Source organism: Equus caballus, chromosome 28 (genome assembly GCF_041296265.1).
Source record: "Equus caballus isolate H_3958 breed thoroughbred chromosome 28, TB-T2T, whole genome shotgun sequence".
Classification (NCBI taxonomy): domain Eukaryota; kingdom Metazoa; phylum Chordata; class Mammalia; order Perissodactyla; family Equidae; genus Equus; species Equus caballus.
Genome location: NC_091711.1, coordinates 20,896,013 through 20,917,719, shown reverse-complemented (window position 1 = coordinate 20,917,719; position 21,707 = coordinate 20,896,013). Strand labels below are relative to the sequence as shown.

The 21,707-nt window shown below is 46.4% G+C and overlaps 1 protein-coding gene across 1 annotated transcript; it reads left to right on the top strand.

Annotated features, from left to right (window-relative positions):
* The first annotated feature begins 16,103 nt into the window (after window positions 1–16,103).
* Window positions 16,104–21,489, top strand: DUSP6 (dual specificity phosphatase 6). The gene is made up of 3 exons (XM_001491999.7): window positions 16,104–17,866; window positions 18,478–18,915; window positions 19,939–21,489. The coding sequence occupies exons 1-3, from the start codon at window positions 17,467–17,469 to the stop codon at window positions 20,244–20,246; spliced, it is 1,146 nt and encodes a 381-aa protein (XP_001492049.3). The 5' UTR covers window positions 16,104–17,466; the 3' UTR covers window positions 20,247–21,489.
* The last annotated feature ends 218 nt before the right edge of the window (window positions 21,490–21,707 follow it).

Here is a 21,707-nt window from a genome sequence, read left to right as displayed (position 1 = left end):
GGTAAATGCCTAGAGGGAAGCTAGAGGGGGGAGACTACATTCAGATCAAATAAGCACTAAGCAGGAAAACACAAACGGTTCTTGGTGGGGCTTTGGATGGGGAGTGTGGAAAGCACATAAAGATACCACAGTCTTGGGGACAAGTGCCCATGTGTTGTTCCACAAAGTCAGCTTCTTACTGTATACATGGAGATGACACCAACTGGGTCGTTTCACTTGGATAACAAATTTCTAGAATCCCAAGAATCCAAGAGAACACACATTTTGAAAAAGTTTGACTTTTTTTCAGAAGGCGTCATTTAGGCCCTCCTGTTACTTCTACGTAAATTTCCAAATGTTATCTGGATGTATATGCTGGGATAAGTAATTGCTGTTATTTTATTTTTAGATGTATGAAATTCATTTCATCAACAGACTGTTTCATTGATTTTTTCCCACAGCCATCACCACCGTCTGCCCTCCCTCCGCTATGCCCATATCACAGGACCCTGTTGTGAGCACATGAATGTGCAGAAAGATAAGCGCTTGTCATTTTTTTAGTGCAGTAGCAGTTTTGGTAAAATGCAGATACGTTTCTTAGCACAAATTATGATATACCACTTGGGAACAAAGCATTGTGGTTAGGAGCACTTTTTATTAATGAACACCCCTTGAAAATCGACTTTAGTAATAAAAGTCATCTGATTAAGAGTGAGTAAACTCAGTCCAGAAATCAATCTGAATAATTATAAAAAATATTTCAGCAATTATAAATCTTGTTAATAATAGAATTTCCACCCCTTACTCATGAGTTGATGACTCATTTATCTGAAAGTCATTCATACTAACCTTCACAAAAGCACTAATTCTTGGATCCTGAAAAGCTTCAAAATTACTCTTCATAATTTTAAAACTGACCAGACTGGACTAATTTTTTGCCTCTCAAGATTCCCCAGGCCTGCCTGACCCAAGCCTCAGCCGCTTCCTGAATGGAGAACCTCCCGGGGGCGGGGCTTCGCAGAGATCATCCCACATCTCACCCACTGCAAGAGGAGCCTCGGTGGCTCCAGGCTCCCGTCTGACCCGACCAGACTCATGAAACTTATGGATGGCTTCTTTCGTTCCACCTCTTCCAGGCAGCTTAGTAAGATGTGGAATCTGGCTTCCCTAATGGCTCCCTGAAGTAGCTAATAACCCAGAAGTGCAAGGGAGTTAAACTTTGAATCAAGGGACTAGAGGCCAGGAAAACAAATCCTTCTCCTTTTTCCACCCATCCCCCAACACCTGATGGATTGCTTCAAGGTGACCTGCAGAACGAGCAACTGGCTTGTATTTCCTTGTGAAGTTATGGTCAGTTCCTCAACATATTACCTGGTATTTGCATCCCTGCCTCATCCCTCTTTCTCTTTCTCTTTTGAAGTCCTGGGATTGCACCTTTCAGTACAGCCTTAGCAAGTACAGTCATGTACCATATAATGACGTTTTGATCACTGAGGGACCACAAATAAGACGTGGTCCCGTAAGATTAGTACCATATGGCCTAGGTGTGTAGTAGGCTGTACCATCTAGGTTTCCAGAAGTACACTCTGTGATGTTTCCACAAAGACTAAATCACCTAAGGACGCATATCTCAGAACGTATCCGTGTCGTTGAATGACACATGACTGTAATCTTTGCCTCGGGTTTTAGTTTCTAGGGAATTTGGCTAAGATAATGAGTAAAAAGAAAATCACGTTATATCTTCAATCTGGCCTCCTGCCTACAGTCTATTTCCTTCTTAAACAAAATGAATGGAGATCTAAAATCCCTGTTAAGGTTAAGAGAGCTGCTTCAGTGAAATGTCTCTGGGTTGAGACTACGTTTCCTGAATCCTATCTAACTTTCCTGTGAGTGAGTTTCATCTCACCACAAGAGGACTGGATACTAGCAGTTCTTTTCTCAGATTGGTTGCTTCTGCCCAGCTTGGTGTGGTGAACCAGGACAATGGACGGTAGCTTTTCCTATATACATCCTGCTATTTGCAAACCTACTTCCCAATCTCCATCTGATTACTTTTGATGCTATCCTCTGCCTTCTTTGTGTCCTTACCTCCCATTTCACTTTCAGTGAATTCCTGATATGCACTTGTGATAAAGCCAGTTGGAAGTAATATTCAAAATCCTTTTGATTCAGGATTTTCTGTTTTGTGTAAAATATGTATTTTTTAATCAACAGCTAAAGAATATCAGCTGCAAAGAGCAACGTGATATTTGGGGATTGTAAACAAGACACTTTAATGTCACAAATCTTTTCCAGAAGGAGAAAGAGAAGCAAAGGGACTTTCCCACTTCTCTATTTAATGTGCCAGAAAATATCTTCTCTTGGGGAGGTGGGGGGTGGGGATAATGGTTTTTAGATATCTAGTGGTACAGTCATGCGCCACATAACGAAGTTTCGGTCAACAATGGTCCACATACATGGCGGTGGCCCCTAACATTAGTACCATACAGCCTAGGTGTGCAGTAGGCTATACCATCTAGGTTTGTGTGAGTACACTCTATGATGTTGCAGAACGACAAAGTCAGCTAACAACACATTTCTCAGAAGTATCCCCGTCGTTAAGTGACGCATGACTGTATTACTCTGTCCTTCATGCTCACGAGGAAAGCAGGGACTGAAAGCTAGAAGTGTGTATTAGACCTGTGATTTCAATGAGTTAAAATTCCTCAGAAGGTGTGCATAGTTAATAATGGCTGAAACAGAGCTTAGGACAAACAATTCTTCTGGAATTGAAACACAACAAACAATAATCAGAGCTCTTTGACCCTGATGGAACCTAAGGAGTGAGTGCAGTTTTCATCACAAGGGGAGATTTAAAAGGAGTGGAGAAGGGAAAGTTAGGCATCAATGAGTTACGTATCAAAGTGTGCTTCCGGGTTATCAAGGGGCTCCACGTTTTTTTCTGTTTGAAACTAGCGATTGAGTAATGGTATTGACGTTCAATGGCTATAATGAACTTAACATTACGGCTGAAAATAAGGTATAAAAAATAAAATAGGATTTTAATTTTATTTATTTACCAATCAAAAACGGGTAAAGAATGTGAATAGACCGTTCACAGGAAAGGCAATCCAAACAGCCTTCAAACATACAAAAAGATGCTCTCCCTGCCTCTTAATAAGAGAAATGCAAATTATAGTTACCATGAGATATCAGTATTCATCTACCGAATTGACAAAATGTTTGACAGCACACTGTGTCAGCTAAGGTATGGGGAATAAATACATTACTGCTGGGAATGTAAACTAGTACCATTCTGAAGGGGTCATCTGGGTGATGTCTATCAAAACGATACCTTCACATACTCTGACCAGGCAATTCCACAGTTAAGAATTTATCCTGCAGATATCCTCACCTACAAAGTGGGTGAGTGTGTAAAAGCAGATCCATTGCAGTCATTGCTTGCATTAGCGAAAAATATTATCAGCAACCTCAATATTCATCGATGGGAAGACTGGATAAATAAATTATGGTAGGCCCATGCAAGGGCATACTATGTAGCCATTAAAAAGAATGAGAAAGCTCTATGTTTTCTGATTATGAGCCCATCTCCAAAATGTGTTCAGTGAGAAATCAAACTGCACTCCTGTTTGTTTAGTCTGCTACGGTTGTATAATAATAACATCAATAATACTAAATGTATATGCTTGTACATGCATAGACTCTCATTGGGAAGATACGTAAAAACTAGTTAACAGTGGTTGCCTCTCGGAAGAGGAACTAGGTGGCTAGGAGAGGCTAACATTTACTCTATACCACTTTTTCCTTTTGAATTTTATTCCATGCACAGGTCTCACCTATCCAAATATAACTCACTAATGCTTTATTTTTTAAAAGAAAAAAAAACTGTACAATATATGCAGACATTTGAAAAGGGGCTTTCATCTCATTCAAGGGGAAAACTGTATTTTGTACTTCCAAGTCACCTGACAGCAGCACACCCATTATGTACATAAATATATTATATAAATAGACTTTATTTTTTAGAGCAGCTTTAGGTGTACAGCAAAATTAAGCAGGAAATACAGAGATTTCCCCTTCAACTCCCCGTCCCCATACATGCACAGCCTTCTCCATTATCAATATCCCACACCAGAGTGGTACATTTGTCACAAGAGATGAACCTACACTGACACATTATTAACACCCAAAGTCCATAGTTTACATAAGGGCTCACTCTAAGTGGTGTACATTCTATGAATTTTAGCAAATGTATAAGGACATGTTCACTATTATAGTATCATACAGAATCGTTTTACTGCCCTAAAAATCCTCTGTGCTCCACCAGTTCATCTGTCCCTCCCTCCAACCCGCGGCAATCACAATCTTTTTCCTGACTCCATAGTTTTGCCTTTCCAACAGTGCCCTATAGCTGGAATCACACAGTATGCAGCCTTTTCAGATTGGCTTCTTTCACTTAGCAATATGCACTTAAGTTTCCTCCATGTCTTTTCGTGGCTTGATAGCTCCTATCTTTTTAGTGCTGAATAATATTCTATTGTCTGGATATACTACACTTTATTTATCCATTCACCCACTGAAGGACATCTTGGTTGCTCCCAAGATTTGGCAATTATGAATAAAGCTGCTATAAACACCTGCGTGCAGTTTTTTTTTGTGTGTGGACATAAGTTTTCACCTCCTTTGGGTAAATACCAAGCAGTATGACTGGTGGATCATACCGTAAGAGTATGTTTAATTTTGTAAGAAATTGCCAAACTGTCCTCCAAAGTAGCTGGACCGCTTTGCGTTCGCATCAGCAATGAATGAGGGTTCTGCTGCTCCACGTCCTCGCCGGCCTTTGGTGTTCCAGATTTTGGCCATTCTGATAGGTGCACAGGTCTCATTGTTGTTTTAATTTCCATTTCCCTGATGACATATGATGTGGAGCATCTTTTCATATGCTTACTTGCCATCTGTATATGTTCTTTGGTGAAGTGTCCATTAAGGTCTTTGGCCCTTTTTAAAATCAGGCGGTTCATTTTCTTATTGCTGAATTCTAAGAGTTATTTGTATATTTGGGTAAACAGTCCTTTATCAGATGTGTGTTTTGCAACTATTTTCTCCCAGTCTGTGGCTTGCACATGTTTTTAAAAGAAGTAAGTCACCTTTAAAGATTGAATCAGAAATTAGAATTATCAAATGGCCATATTACTTTATGAATAAGTGGATAAGTCTTTACTACTTCCCTTTATAACTGACTCTTTCTTGTCAGCACAGCCATGTTTCCAGTTGATTTCCTTAAGCTCTTTGCAGTAAAGCAATCCAATGAGTAATGGACAAGTACATGCAAATGCAGACTGTGATGTTGTGATGTTTAAACTGCCCTTAAAATAAAAACTAATTTGCGTAAGGAATAAAAAGACTTATTCCTCTGTAATTCGTAATTTCCCAATTGCATTGTGATGAATTTCACCAGTAAGTTTTCTAAGAAATGCACATTAAGAGAGAACAAATGAATCAGAGTAATTTACTGTACCAGAGCAAATATCTCCACGTGAGAGAACTAATCATTGATTACTTACATAACGTGCCTCAGAAAGTAGCGTATATTATCTTCTCTTTATATGTTCCTGACATGTCTCCTTATTATGTCACTCTAAAACCACCTGCTTTTCACATATGAAATGAAGCACTGTGGAGTTCCCCACTGTAGGTCTGAGTTGTCCCATGCTGGGATGGCAGGACTCCATCAGTCATCTTGAACTTTGATCTTGAACCTTGATACTGTTCTAACTCCATGAATGCTAACTTTGTAACATTCTTTCCTGGGTCACAGTCCCACCTGTTAGCTTCTTGAGGGGAGTGTCCCCATGTGATTTAGCTTTTGATCCCTCAGGATATCTTGTACCAACTCAGCAGATATATCAAGCATGAATGTTTTAAGAGGTGGAAAACCAAGTCATTTTGGCATAATTTAAAGCATTTTCAGTCTGTAGAGCATTCTGTGACAGATACCAGTGATACTTTTTCAAAAAGAGGAGAGAATTCTGATACGGTCCTGGGTGGTGAAATGGCGATGTCGCTGTTGGAAAGGGCCAGGCAGCAGATGAAAAAAGGCATGACCAGGTGCTACGAGGACAGACTCCAAGACCCCAAACGCAAGCACAACCTGAAAACATTATGCCCAGCTCTTCACTGAATGACCATGTTTAACCCCTTCTACTAAATATGGGATGCTCCCCACCCCCATTTCAGCAATAGGAGTAATAGGAGTAACATCCCTTACACTTTTTTTCTTTTTTTTAACAGATTGGCACCTGAGCTAACAACTGTTGCCAATCTTCTCTTTTTTTCCTGCTTTTTCTCCCCCAAATCCCCCCAGTACATAGTCATATATTTTAGTTGTGGGTCCTTCTAGTTGTGGCATGTGGGACGCCGCCTCAACGTGGACTGATGAGTGGCGCCATGTCTGCACCCAGGATCCGAACCAGGAAAACCCTGGGCCGCTGAAGCGGAGCACGTGAACTTAACCACTCGGTCACAGGCCGGCGCCTCCCCTACACTTTTGTTTATAGTGAAAAACAATGGAGAGATAGGCCTTTCTTCCCTCCAAAGAGTATTTCTGATGCTTTTACTCAACTTTCAACTTTCCTGTAGGTTTGAAGTTTTTGTAATAAAAAGTTAGAGGCAAAAGACAGTTTGTCTCCCCGGAATGGGATTATACATCACTGGCGTTTAGAATGACATTCCCCCCGCCTTTCCTGGCTACGATTATAAGTACCTCTCAGTACCTCTCTCAGTAAGAGAAGTATTTTGTCATCTTCTATTAATAGGGAGGGATTCTGAGTCACAGAAGGGCTCAGTGATTTTTCTGGCCCCAGAAATAAGAGGAATAAAACAAAGTAGGATGATGAGGGCATTATTTTAAGAAGAGGACAATTGTGGTGGTATAGCATCATTTTCCTGGACAATTGCAATTGTTTCCTAATTGGTTTTCCTGCCTCCAGTTTTGCTCTCTCCTCCAGTTTACTCACTCCTTTGTCACCAGAATCATATTCTGAAATCATGACCCATCCCTGTATAAACATCTTTGATGACTTGTCATTGCCTAAAGAAAAACTCCAAACTCCTCAGCACGATATCCAAAGCTCCTGTCCATCTGGCTTTAAATGACCTTTCCCACATTCTGGGCCACTCTGCGCCCTCCGTGCTGCCCTCCCGCACTCCAATTGTCAGGCATGGCTGTGCCTCTGGACCTTTGCTCACGTCGTCCGTCTCTCAGCCTAGAGTTGCTTTCTTCTTCTGTCCCTCTGGGATGGGAGGAGGGGAGAAATCTGCTTATCCCTAGAGCTCTAACTCAGATATTGTCTCCTTTGGGACACTTGCCAACACCCAAGGTCAATGAACCATTTTTCCTCTTGCTCACATAGCACTTCCTTTCTACTGCAATCACTGCATTTATTTGGTTACATTCTGGCCACCTGGGCATGTGTCTAACCTGCCTCGTCAGACTTATTTTTTGTGACAGCAGGGCCTGAATCTTGCTCATTTCCATATGCCACAGCAGTCATTTCAGTTCTAGACTCACAACAGGTGCTTCATAAACACCTGATGCTGTTATCAAGAGAAACCTTTTAGGCAAACCCACAGGCAGATCTGGGAACGGCTTTAAACCTTCTGAAACGAAATCAGAGCGTGTGCCAGTTCAAGAGTGGAGCTTTCAAGGACAAGCAGATCAGTTATGTCTAACGTGGCATTTTTCTGGTATAAAGTTTTGCTATCTGTGGGTAAAGTGTACTATTTGATTTATCCTTCCAGTTAACCTTCAAGAAAATTCTCTAGTGCTAACTAGAGCTGATGATTGAGGAAACTGGCTGTCTGAGATATTCAGAGTTTCTGAAAGTGTGGTCCACCTGTACAAGCCGCTCCTGGTTGCTGGACTAAAAGACTCGGAGTCAGAGTCCCTGAACCAGAGGCCAGGGTGTGGACTATGCGCAAGTACCTCCAGGTGTTTCTAAACATTTAATTTTGAGACCCACTGGTCTGGCTGGAAACCTCCCCCTAGGCAAGGGAATTGACGGGGGCAATTGCTGTGAATCCTAAGCCAGTGGTTCTCAGCCCGGGTTGCATATTAGACTTCCCTGGGGATGGGGCCGGCCCGGTGGCTCAGCGGTTAAGTGCACATGTTCTGCTTCGGCGGCCTGGGTTTCGCCAGTTCAGATCCCAGGTGCAGACATGGCACCACTCATCAAGCCATGCTGTGGTAGGCGTCCTACATATAAATTAGAGGAAGATGGGCACGGATGTTAGCTCAGGGCTAGTCTTCCTCAGCAAAAAGAGGAGGATTGGCAGATGTTAGCTCAGGGCTGATCTTCCTCAAAAAAAAAAAAAAAAAAAAAAAAGAAAAGAAAAGAATTCCCTGGGGAGCTTCTGAGCCATACCGACACCTGGGACCCACCTTATGTCATTTCAATTAGAATTACTGGAGATGGGACTCGGGAATTGATATTTTTCAAAAGCTTTGCTTCTGAGCCAAGTTGGCTGTTGGATAAAAGTCAGATTCTTTTGATAAAAATCAGAGGCCTTCAGTGGTTAGAGGCCCCACATTTAGGTTCCACTCCTCACCACATCCCACCTCATTCTCGCTGTAAAAGTAAATCTCATACCAAATTTAACTAGAAGAAAACTGTACGCGTTAGCAGGTAGGGACAGTTACATAAACGGTGTGTGGCGGAGGACCGTCTTCTCTCTCCCTTCAGCGCTGTGGTTAACAGCACCTGGTACTGTTGGCCAGGCTGCTAGTAAAGCAGCAGTGTTTTCAAATCACAACCATCAGGTTGTGCAGTCTCCTCTGGGGCAGGATCTGGGTGAAGGGGAGGTTCCCAGGCTCCGGTGCTGGACGCTGTGTGGTTCCATGCGCAGTGGGCTGGCTGCCTTCTGATATCTTGGTCATGCAAGATCCGCTGGTCCCAGCACACCTCCTCTAACGCTCACATATCACAAGCGCCACCAATTTCAGCAATAGAAATGTTTAACATCCTTTATGCTGAATTTTTAAAAACCCACAGGTCACTGAGTCTAAGGTATTGATTCATATTAAGAACGTCACAGCTAATTACATCCCTAAAGCATTAGAGTACGACCTTAGTTATACTGAGTTACTTAAAAGTAAATTACCATACAGACTATCACAAAAAGGTGGAGAAATCCCATCATAAAGGCTTTTTCCTTGGGAAACTGGTTAGGCCAAGTGGGGAGGAGGAACATGACCTAGTAAGAGTTTAGACTTTTGGGGTTTGGGTAAAGAATCTAAAACTTCTGGTGGGTCCAGAAAAACCTGATGGGAATAAACCAAAAGATGCACACGTGTCAGACATATAATAAAAATAACTTTGGAATCATGCACGTGCAAAAATTCCTACAGAAACTGTGCTAAGCAGGGAGCCTGTTTACTTAAGGTAAGGTGTGTTTCTACCACGTGGCCTTCAAGACGGCACCCTTCACCCACAAATGGAAGATTCCTTCCAGTCACAGGAGGGTGGCCCTCACACCCAGCTCTGATCCACCCTCTTCTCCTCCCATTTGAAACCTTCCCACTGGGCAAGAAGTCAGAGGAAGGAAGGAACCTAGCAGAGGATGAGATTTCTCGGATACAGGAGGCCTTAAAAGCTTGAGTATATAAATGGGCGCTCCGATCAGTGTCAGTGAACCCAGATCACCGAGAGACAATGGTAACATCACCGGAGTCAGCAGACTTCCAGTTCCTGTTGCAGAACACGCAGTCAACAGGGACCACGGTGAGCTGGTGTCGATGGAGGTGGGACAGTGCCCGCTGCTTCAGCAGGCCAGTCCTAGGCTGCTGGGACATCCCTCCAAAGCAATCAAAATTCACAATGTCCCCAATTCATCCAGGTCTCTTGGCACGTTGAGAAACCATGGTTTCCAGGCTGCTTATGTCAGCAACTAAGAGGGGTGTAGAGCAATCGACTCTCTTCCTGAAAATATTTTTTCAGTATATTGTATGCATTGTTTTTCTATTCCTGAGAATAAAACTGACACTGTAGTACTTTTCATTATATAACCCCTTCTCAGCAAGATCAATAAACATTTATCAAGACCTCTGTGTGCGCATTGACAATAAAAAACACGTAGCTGTCAATGAGTTACTATTGTTTCAGGACTGTTTCTAACTCTTTACAAATATAACTCATTTATTACACTGGCCTGTGATATGGTATCCCCACTTTAAAGAAGAGGAAACTGAGGCATAGGGAGATTATGAGATTTTCTGCAGTGTCACACGGCTAGAAATGATTAGAATCCAGATTGAGCTAGGATTAGAATCTAGTCTGGTCTGACTCCAGAACTCCCAGTCTGGACTAGCAAGATAAAATTGACAAATTACGTAGAAGCTGCCATTTTATAACAAGTCAAATCCATAACAGGCTGCGTGAAGTCGTGCTTTAGGGCCACTCTTATTGAGTAGGGAGCAGAACGTACTGGAGACGCTTCAAAGGGACTGAAATGTGAGGTTGGATTCCAGTGTAACTACTTGACATTGGGGCCTGGCCTTCCCCACCATAAAATTGTGGTAATGGTCTATCTGTTTTGCAGAGTTATCATGGCAATTAGATTTAACGTGCACAAAGCTTGGTGCAGAATAGATGGTAGCATTACGTTGTTATTTTCATGATATATCCAAATAAAACTTTTGTAATTAACCCACCAAACAGCCAAGTGCAGTATTGCTTAGACTGGAGTTTGGAGCCTCCTGGGGTGCCACCAATATATTCTTGGAGGATCTATGAGTTCTCAAGTTTGATAAACTGAGCCGAAGCATCCCTTGTATTATGGACACACACAGTCATTTCCACTGATTGCTGAGGCAAAAATAGGCTGGCAGGAAATAGTACCTACTTAGAAAACTAATTAGTTCTCTTACACAACAGCTATTTGTACTGCTCATACCTGCGTAAATAACGGAACACAAGATAAGGAGAAAAGTCACCAGAGGAAACACGGCCCCCACAACAAGGCACAAGGCAAATATTCTGCATGTAGACGCAGCATGGCGAATGCCCAGGATGCTGCACACATGATATTTCATGACATGACCAGGGAAGCTTCTGGAAAGATGACTACATATAGTCCCTCACCTCCTTGTAAGGCAACGTAAGTCTAATTTCCCACTAAGGATCATCACTGGGGCAGTGGAAGTAGTACAATGGGAAGCAACCTGCCATCGTTCCTTTCCCCCAAAACAAAAACAAAAACTGGTAAGGGAGCTAGGCCGTACCCTACGCAGAAATGCCAACTTCTTTCTGTCAGTTTCTTACATATACATTTACATATGCTTTTACATTTCCTACTTTGTGAAAATTATCAATAAGTGAGAAGAATCAATGAATGCTTTCCTACTGACTAAAACGGACTAAAGCATCTGAAAGAAGAAATAAGATCATTTTTAAATGGATTTCCTTGCTAGAGACTTCGAAAGAATATTCTAGATATCTCTATGGAATCTGAATGTAAATTAACGTGCATTCCATCAGGTGATGGGAAGCAGAAACACAAGAAAGCTGACGAAGACCATAAGTTTGAAAAGCTTAGCCTGATGGGGGCAAAGGTCTGAATTTCGCAATGGTTCATATTTTCCTTTGGGCTGTATCACCCTGGCAAGGTGCGGAAGTGCAACCTTGTTCACAGGAGAGCTCCAACCACTCCCTAGATGTGACTGCGGATGTGTGACTCTGGCAAGGCTGCTGCCTAGCGATCCTAGCTACCTATTAGTGGCTGGCTAACCCAGCCTGCCTTTTCCCCCACCCCCGCATTGTTTGGAAAAATCATTAACCTGCAGCACATAAGACCCTGCAGCCCCCCACCCTGGGGCGAGCTGCATGCAGCTGGCACAAGAGAAGCAGTTTGACTGCAAATCAGGATCTGCAGCCGTGGCGTGGAATTTGAATTAGGGGCTCCAATTTGAAACTCCCTTTGGTTTTCTCTGTGCACAGTCTATCAACGTGTAGAACCTGCTTCCTATTGTCAGTCCTTCGGGCCTCTTGGGTTTCACAGTTCCTAATGTTCAGACACAACTTACTGTCTTTTGGAGGCACCTGTCAGGAGAGCTCAGTGTGAATTTTGTGAAGCCCATACGCCCTTTAAGTCAGACCATATTTCTCAAACGCAGTTCAATTCTGGGATATAGCTGTTGTGAAAGCCACTGACTGTCACTTTGACAGCCTCCCTGGGACCTCTAAAAGGGAATACATGAGACGACATGGAAGTCAGTCAGACCTTCCAAAACACCCTCTCCCTAATAGCTGAAAATCTGTTTAAGTATTTCCACATGATGTGTTAATAAATGCCATTGTATTCATAGAGATTACTCCAAGAGGATTAAAGGTCATGCTAACCGCTTTTTGGGTCTCGGAAATTGCAAGTGTCCTCAAAGGCAGGAAAATTCCCGCAAGGTTGGAATGCTTCTCTAACAGCCAAGCAAACATTCATAATTCAAAGACTTACTCTTAAGGAGCTTTCCAGGAAGAATTCAGGCACTGTGTGTGCTCCATGCTCCCTGCGTGCGCACACATACACACACGCAGAGAAATCAGGATCTGTGAAATTGCTTCCACGCACTCGTGAGAAGGGGTCAGAGATGATTGGCTGTAGTCTCCAGTCTTTAAGCACAGCCCTCTCCATATGAATGGAATCCTTAGCAGGCAACAGAGCCCTCTGCAAGTAAGCAAGCCTGTGTCTCTTCCGGTTGCCAGAATTCTTCCGAGAGAGCTTGTCCTGGCAGCCTGGGTGACAGGGACAGGATGATGAGTTTCAGGGCAGGGTCACCAGCAACAGGGAGTCAGCTTTCTGCAGGAGCGGAGCAGTGAGTTTTAGAAACATCTTTTGAGTACCCACTTTGTGCCCTACATGTGTATCACGGTTGTCTCTGACCCTCACAGTCCTTTGAGGCAGGTACAACTCTTCCTAATTTTACACACTGCTGAATTCCGTTCTTTGCTTTATTTTTCTCCATAGCATTTTCACTTTCTAATATACTGTGTAATTATTTATTTGGTTTATTGTCTGTCCTCACTAGAATGTGAGCTCTGGGAGGGCAGGTAGTCTTGTCTATTTTATTCCCAGCTGCTTTCCTGGGACCTAGAATGAATGAACGAGTGAATGAATGAATGGAGATCCAAAGAGGCTAAGTGATTTTTTTTAGGGGGAAAAAAAACCGTTACTGAAAGAAAATACACAACAAATTCCAGAGCGCGTGGTTTTTAGTCCACCCCATCACCCCACTAGCAATAGGAACACAACCCCTCACACATTCTCTCCCTCGAGGGGAAGAGCAGCAGCTAACATCCGGTCTGAGAGCTCCTAGGAAAAGGGGCAGGAGGAAGGGATGTTCTGGGAATTCCACCTTGTCACTCTTCCCTTCTCTCTGGCCTGTTCTAGCAGCATCTGACTGTCGTCCCAGGATGCAGAATTCCTCATTGGGGGCAAAGAAATAGCAGCAAGAGTATTTAAGGGCAAGAATTCAACTTCTAGTGAGTGACAGAGCTACGATGTGAACCCAGCCCCAGGTGCCATGCAGACACACGAGATAAGAAATCGTAGTTGTTAGGATTAGAATCTAAAACATACTTGAAGGAAGAAAGATCCGCAACATTTAGTGGAGAGGCACGCATAGAGAAAGCCACCAGATGTAAAAGCAGCAGGGAAATAGGCCTAACTCTGGATCCTTGACATCTGTGGGGAAGGTGCAACAGAATATGACAAGCTGGAAAAGCCTGGTGGTCAAAATTCACAATGCAGATCTCGAATCCTTCCAATTTTGACCGGGAACAGCCCAGCGGGGTGACTACGGTCTCCACCACACCTTGTAATGTGCGTGGTAATCCTTGAGGGTCTGTAAAGAGTCAGCCCTCAAATCCTGCCCCACCGTTTGCTACTGTGTGACCTCAGGCAAATTCCTTAATCTCTGTAAATGGGGATAATTTACATGGGTTTTCTGAAGACTGAGCTAAATTATGCACGTCAACACAGAAATCAGGACCATGCCCACCATGTAGTAAACTCCCAATACATATTATTTCTCTTGTATCAGTTTGGAGCGGCTGGAGAACAGGACGTTTACAAGGGGACCAATTAGGGAGAAGTCAGTAAGGTAGCCGGGTACACTGTGTTAAGCGGTTAAAGGATTTTAACCCTGGTCTGTAACGGCACCTGCTTTGCTTGACAGCTGAACTGGGATGGATTAACTGCTTAGGGCACTTCCTCAGAGGGCTGCTCTGTAGACTGGTGAGCTCTAGGCGGGCCCCTGTTAGCGCGTCTTTGGCATGGACAGAACTCAGGCCACTGTGCAGGTTCGGAATTCAGAACATCTACTACCGCACCAACACCATGTTAGGGCACTGCCTTTTACCCAATCATCATAGTGAGCCAACAAAGCGGATGCTTTTATTATCTTCGTTATGCCATTAACCAAGGTCGCACGTTTGTGTAGAGATGGGGGCACAATTCAAACCCGGGGCGCCCCACTCCAGAGGACCGAGCGGTCAGAATGCCATTTTATAAAATGTGCTGAGAAGGACCGACATTTCCTGCGATCGGTTCAGAAGCATGGGTCAAACGAAATGTTCCGATTTTCGGAGAAAATCGAGAAGTGTTGCGATTATCCTCCCAAATTTATGCCCGGCTCAGGTAACTACACTTCTAAAATAGCTAAGGAGAAAGCAATTTCCCTCCCCGCCTCTTCCGTTAGAGGTCTCGGGCTGAAAGGCTTTGCTCTTCTCAGTTCCCCTGCAAAGCATCCCGCATCTTGCCTCCTCGCCTCCAGCTCCCAGGGACTGAAACGTCTCGGGGTGGGAAGGTCTGTAACAGGTGGGGGCGGATGGGAGGCGTGAGCTCCAGCGCAAGCCTCCTCCAGCTGGAATTGGATGCTATCCAGTGAAATACGGGAATTTTGTTCCAAGGGATGCCCAAAAAAGGCGCGGGGAGAGGCGCGCGGCACCCCCACCGCCGTCGATCACGCTTTTCCAGGGGCGGCCAGCCCGCAGCAGAGCTCCAAAATTGGCAACCTGGGCCTCGCAGCCGCCTTTTTTTAGCCTACATTCCCCAAACCAAGGAGGAGACCAGTGACTAAAAATGCAAATTGGAGCGGGGGCGTCAGCAGGCAGGCCGTGGGTGCTGGGCGTCTGGCTAAGGGAGACCCCGCGACCTCAGATGCCCTCCGCTGGATGGCGGGGGGCGCAGAGCGCCGGGAGGGGCGCTGGGAAAAGCCGCTCCCCGCCACGCCACTGCCCCCGTTTCCGCCTCCTTGGCGGCGGCGGGACCATGCGCGGCCTCCTTTCCGCGGGGCTTAGGGAGGGGAGGCCGGATCAGGGCCCGCGCCTTCCGGCCGCAGGCTCCCCCCCACCCCGGCGCAGCGCCGCGCCGGCCGCACACAGGTGGCTTTCCGCCCGGGAGGGGCAGGCGGGCACTTTTCTATAACAATAGAGCTCCGCGCGCCGGGACTGCGCCTCCCGCCGCCGCGGCCCCCGCCGGCCACGCCTCCATCCGGCCGCCGCCGCCCGCCCTGCTCGGCGGCGCCGCGGCCCAGCGCAGCACCTCCCCGGTTACCTGCTGGCTCTGCAGAGCGGCAGAGACGTTCCCCGGACGCCTAGCCCTCCTTGGGAGCCAGGGGGTCCAGGCAGGCACTCTTCCTCGCCCCTCACCCGCCCCAGTCCGCTTCGGAGCCCAGAGTCCCGCACTCGGCCCCGCACGCGTCCGCAGGGTCGCCCATCACCCTCAGCCGGCTGAGCGAGGTGGGGCGGCGGTGGGGTGCTGGCAAAGAGCGCAACGCGCAGGCGCCGCCGGTGCTCCTCCAGTGCCCGGCGATCGGCAGAGGAGGGGGCCGCAGCCCGGGCAGGGAAGCGGGTGGCCGGTCGCGGGCTGGGGTGGGGGTATAGGCCCCCCTGACAGGCCTGCGTGTCTACAGTAACCAATCGCCGAGCCCGCCTGAGCCTCCGCAGCCTGCAGGCCTTGCGGGAGGACTTCCCCACGCCTCGCCGACGGTGGGGATAGCCGGCCCGGGCTCTGCGCGCCCTAGTGCACTTCGCCCAGGCAGCCCAACCAGACAGGCTCCTCTGTCTGAAGCCGAGCTCCCTGCCCAGAAATGATTAACGAGCGCAAGCCCCCCAGCTCCTGCCAGTGCGTGGTGGGAGACGGCGGCGGGGGGCGGGGGGATTGGATCCCCGGAACAATGGCTCATAACGCCCCACTCCGCTGGAGAGGAATAAAAGCATCGGGCGAGTTTCTGCAGTCTCTGCTGTAAAAAAATTAAAACGCTATTTTTACAAAACCTGCTTTCTTTCTATTCCAGACGTTTGTTTGTTTGCTTGCTTTAAAGTGTTTCAACAAAATCCTGATTTGTTTCGAAAGATGTTGGATTAGCATTTAACACTTCATCGGTCACTAAAGCCCAGGCAGTTCACCAGCCCCAACACAGCCTCGGCTAAAAGAACATCAGAGCAAACAGAACTGGGCTTTTTAAACTGGCAAACAAATGCCACACACCGCCTAAAGGAGGGCGGAGGGATTAGGCGAATTCTGCTCCAAATGAGTTTAAAGGGAATAAAAAGGAAAAAAGTCAGCACAAGTTTTCCTAAAGCTAGCTTGCGAGCACAGGCGTCGCGAACAAGGGCTTTTGTGCCTGCTAATTGCACCATTTGTGCGCAAAAGTTCCGACGCGAAGTGTGAACTCTCAACAGAAGGAAACATGAGACAACTGAAGTGCCCTGGTTTATGTGCCCTGCTCCTCCTCCTCCACCGCCTCCTCTTCTTTCTCCTTCCTCCCGCGGAGCCCGCTGTTGCAGCTTGTTTGCACTGGGGCTTATCCGGAGCGGAAATTCCTTTCCGTTTTTGTGAATGACAAACTCATTAACAATTCATCAACACAACCTGTTCCAGCCGGCCCGTCCCCACGGCAACAGCCCCTTCCGCAGCGCGCTCATTGGCTGGCCCGGAGAATGTATCCATTGAGACGCTCGCTGTTTGTATCCATTGAGGAGCTGCCTCGCGCAGGGGGTGTGCGAGGGCTGAGTCCTAGGGAGAGTGAGCAAACCGAGGCTTGAATAATCCGAGGAGAAAGACGCCCGGGTGGATTTGAGGTGCAGCCTTGGAGGGAGGGATTAGAAGCCGCTAGACTTTTTTTTTTCCCTCCCTTCTCAGTAGCACGGAGTCCGAATTAATTGGATTTCATTCATTGGGGAGGAACAAAACTGTCTGGGCAGCTTCATTCAGAGAGACTCATTGACATCAAGAGCGAGCGGCTGCAGCCGGGTGCAGAGGGAAAGGCCGGCTTCTCTTCTGTCTCGCCTTCCCCAACCGCTAACCCGGTTTGGGAAGGTTGAGGTGGAATTAAAGCCCGCTCCGAGAGCGGCGGCTTCGTGCGGCGCGCTCAGCCTATGCCTGCCCCGAGGGGCGTCTGGTAGGCACCCCGCCCTCTCCCGCAGCTCGACCCCCATGATAGATACGCTCAGACCCGTGCCCTTCGCTTCGGAAATGGCGATCAGCAAGACGGTGGAATGGCTCAACGAGCAGCTGGAGCTGGGTAACGAGCGGCTGCTGCTGATGGACTGCCGGCCGCAGGAGCTGTACGAGTCGTCGCACATCGAGTCAGCCATCAACGTGGCCATCCCGGGCATCATGCTGCGGCGCCTGCAGAAGGGCAACCTGCCCGTGCGCGCGCTCTTCACGCGCGGCGAGGACCGGGACCGCTTCACGCGGCGCTGCGGCACCGACACGGTGGTGCTCTACGACGAGAGTAGTAGCGACTGGAACGAGAACACGGGCGGCGAGTCGGTGCTGGGACTGCTGCTCAAGAAGCTCAAGGACGAGGGCTGCCGGGCGTTCTACCTGGAAGGTACGCTCCGGGGGAGTCCGGGGCGCCGGTCAGGGCGGGGGCGCGGAGCTGCGGGTGCAGGCGGGGCACGCGGCCTGGAAGTGGCCCTGCTGCGCTTGGCTGGCGCTCCTGAGCCGCGCTGCCCCGCCGGGGCCGGCTGCCGGCGGTGGGCTGCGAACCTCCTGCGTCCCGGACCCGCGAGCCGCGCGAGCGCAGAATCCCCCCGCTTCCGGGGGAAGGCACGGTCCGTTTCTTTCTAAGCACTTCTCCTTCCTCCTCCCTGGAATATGAACCACGTTTCCCTCCTTTCTATCGTGTGATTTTGCTTTAACATTTGCAGGACGGGAGAGGTCGTTGGGGTGCATGTTGGCACCTCCTAGCCCCTCAAAATATTCAGAAAAGTTGCCATTTTGTGCATTTCCGGATTCAAAAGAATAAGAGTTCCCAGGGGAGCGGGCCCGTTCGTTCCACTCCCAAGGATGCACATTTAAGTGCCTTTCTCTTACATTTGGCTCTGTGTGTAGGGGGTTCGTAGGTTGCTGTGGGTTTCCTGCGCCCGGCTGCGGCTCTCACAAGCTGTGAAAACTACTACGGGATCTCGGGTTACACGATTGCTTTTCTCGTCCTGGCAGGTGGCTTCAGTAAGTTCCAAGCCGAGTTCGCCCTGCACTGCGAGACCAATCTAGACGGCTCATGTAGCAGCAGCTCGCCACCACTGCCAGTGCTGGGGCTCGGGGGCCTGCGGATCAGCTCCGACTCCTCCTCGGACATTGAGTCTGACCTTGACCGAGACCCCAATAGTGCAACGGACTCAGATGGCAGCCCGCTGTCCAACAGCCAGCCTTCTTTCCCCGTGGAGATCTTGCCCTTCCTCTACTTGGGCTGTGCCAAGGACTCCACCAACCTGGACGTGTTGGAGGAGTTCGGCATCAAGTACATCTTGAACGTCACCCCCAACTTGCCGAATCTCTTTGAGAACGCAGGAGAGTTTAAATACAAACAGATCCCCATCTCGGATCACTGGAGCCAAAACCTGTCCCAGTTTTTCCCTGAAGCCATTTCTTTCATAGGTGAGACTGATTAACATTCCTCCCTCAGACTTTTAAATGCAAAATTCCTAGCTATTCAGAGTTAAAACTGTTAATCTTTGTTGCTGTTTGCTAATTTGTCGACCTGAAGGTCTCTAATGTTCCAAGGGCGTTCTTAATTCTGGTTTATTTTCTTGCTAAGAAAAGTGTTTTTGACCAGGCTGCAGACCACAGGTGTATTTGATCTGTTTCTTAACTCTTTGAATTCAGTCGTTTGAAAGGGGGGCCGTCCATAATCAGACAACAGGATTTTCCCACAATCTTTGGACTCCGGGGACGGCTTAGACAGAAGTCCTCCCGGTAGACAGGAATTTTAGCATTGCTTTATAATTTTAAAAGGCCTGGGAGTTATTTTAGGACATCGAGCTAGTTGTTGGAAAGCCCTCTGAATGCTAGATGTTGTAATCCAGTTGAATGTTACTGTGATACGGGTTAACAGGGAGACAGTGAGGGTAACCTGAGCCCCGCAGGAAGGACTTTGGGCTGGAAGCCTGGAGAAGCGAATCTCCAGGCATTGTAATGCATTTCCTCTTACAAAGGAACTCATTTTCAGGCCATGTCGACATCCTGTTCCTCCTAATGGGCTGTCCCCTGTGACTTCCCTCTCTCTTTTAAAATGCCTGAATACCTCCATTGTTAGCTGCACAACAGTTGGAGAATAATTTAATAGACCCTTGCAGTCTGCTTGTCTGTATAAAAGGCATTCACGACCATATTGCAGGGTTTCTGGTATTCACATGCTGAGGCAAAGAATGCACACATTAAGGAGTTTTTTGTTGGCAGAAACTTAATACAAAAGCTCCCTTTTCAGAAAATATCTGAAATATGTAATTGTGCCCAGTGTACATGTTTTATCGCAATGATATATTTTCTGCTGCCTGCAGGGCTCGACTGCCACACACAATTATTTTTTAGTTTTCTTCAATTCAAGTTTTTACACTGATCATTCACAAAGGGTGGTTTTCGGTCTACTGACATCTCGCTTTCCTTTCCGTGTGTTTACAGATGAAGCCCGGGGCAAAAACTGTGGCGTGTTGGTGCACTGCTTGGCTGGCATCAGCCGCTCGGTCACTGTGACTGTGGCTTATCTTATGCAGAAGCTCAATCTGTCGATGAACGACGCTTATGACATTGTGAAGATGAAGAAATCCAACATCTCCCCCAATTTCAACTTCATGGGCCAGCTGCTGGACTTCGAGAGGACGCTGGGACTCAGCAGCCCCTGTGACAACCGGGTCCCAGCCCAGCAGCTCTATTTCACCACCCCCTCTAACCAGAATGTCTACCAGGTGGACTCGCTGCAATCCACGTGAAAGGCCCTGTTGCCCCTCCTTGCTGGGATGTGTCCATTCCTTTAGCAGTTTCTCTTGGCAGCATCAGCTGGGCTGCTTTCTTTGTGTGTGGCCCCAGGTGTCAAAATGACACCAGCTGTCTGTATTAGACAAGGTTACCACGTGTGGAATTGGTTCTTACAAAGGGAGAGATTTGCTCCGTTCTCGTTGGAAGAACAGGACATGCTGTACAGATACAGGCAGTAGGCTTGCTCCACACCCGTGTGTACAGCCTACCCATGCAGGGACTGGAATTCGAGGACTTCCAGGTATATAGGGTAGGACCAAATGGTAGGGTAGGAGCATGTGTTCTTTATGATTTTTAGGGCCTCGTATGACTGTTTCCTTTTGCATCTGGAACTGACTATATATTGTCTTCAGTGAAGACTGATTCAATTTTGCATATAGAGGAGCCAAAGAGAGGTTTCAGCTCTGTATTTGTAGTATCAGTTTGCAAAAAAAAAAAAAAAGTAAATAAATAATAATAAAGAAATAAAATAAATCTGATACTCCATTTGATTATTGTAAATATTTGATCTTAAATCACTTGACAGTGTTTGTTTGAATTGTGTTTGTTTTTTCTTTGATGGGTTTAAAAGAAATCATCCAAAGGGAGAAAGAGCAGTATGCCACTTCTTAAAACAAAACAGAGAAAACTTTGCTCTTTTCTAATCCAAAGGGTATGCATGCTTGACTTTACCAATTCTGAATGACACTTTCATGGACACTGTTATCACTGAGACCTTGTTATGGTGCAGTCTTCAGTCTCTTTCATATATCTTCCTTGTGATTTTTTTTTTCTCTTAATGTAGTTTGCCTATGCCTTACCTTTGTAAATATTTTGGCTTGTGTTGTCGCAAAGGGGATCTCTTGGAAAGGCACCAAAATCATGGGCTCACTTGTTTTTTGTTTTTTTTTTAACTTCAGCTGTGCTAAACAGCATATTACCTCTGTACAAAATTCTTCAGGGAGTGTCACCTCAAATGCAATACTTTGGGTTGGTTTCTTTCCTTTTTTAAAAAAATTTGTATGAAACTGGAAGCGTGTGTGTGAGCATGGGTCCTCATTGATAGGTGATGCGCATATGATTGTAAAGAAGGGAGAGTTAAGTTGTGAAGAAGGGAGAGTTTAGTTGCTCCATTATGTTCATGGTGTAAAGTTTTGAGCTGAAATTTATTCTAAGAATGTAAAACTTTAAATTATTAATAAATAACTATTTTGGCTATTGAATGTGTATTTTTTAAAAAATCTCTCAATTGTACTTACATGTGAAGTGACACATTTTAGGAAGTTTTCAGTCAGGGCTACATTGGCTTGTAAAGTGTATGTAGGAACAGCAGGGCAAGTTCTAGTCTTTTAAGGTACTCCAAGAATGTTCTTCAGGTACAGTTTATGAAATTAATCTTCTGCTTCAAATAAAGACGACATCATAGAATGGATGGA

Coding starts and splice junctions, on each gene's coding strand:
- DUSP6 (XM_001491999.7), top strand. CDS start 17,467: ATGATAGATACGCTCAGACCCGTGCCCTTCGCTTCGGAAATGGCGATC. Junction 17,867..18,477: donor CCGGGCGTTCTACCTGGAAG/GTACGCTCCGGG, acceptor TCGTCCTGGCAG/GTGGCTTCAGTAAGTTCCAA. Junction 18,916..19,938: donor TGAAGCCATTTCTTTCATAG/GTGAGACTGATT, acceptor GTGTGTTTACAG/ATGAAGCCCGGGGCAAAAAC.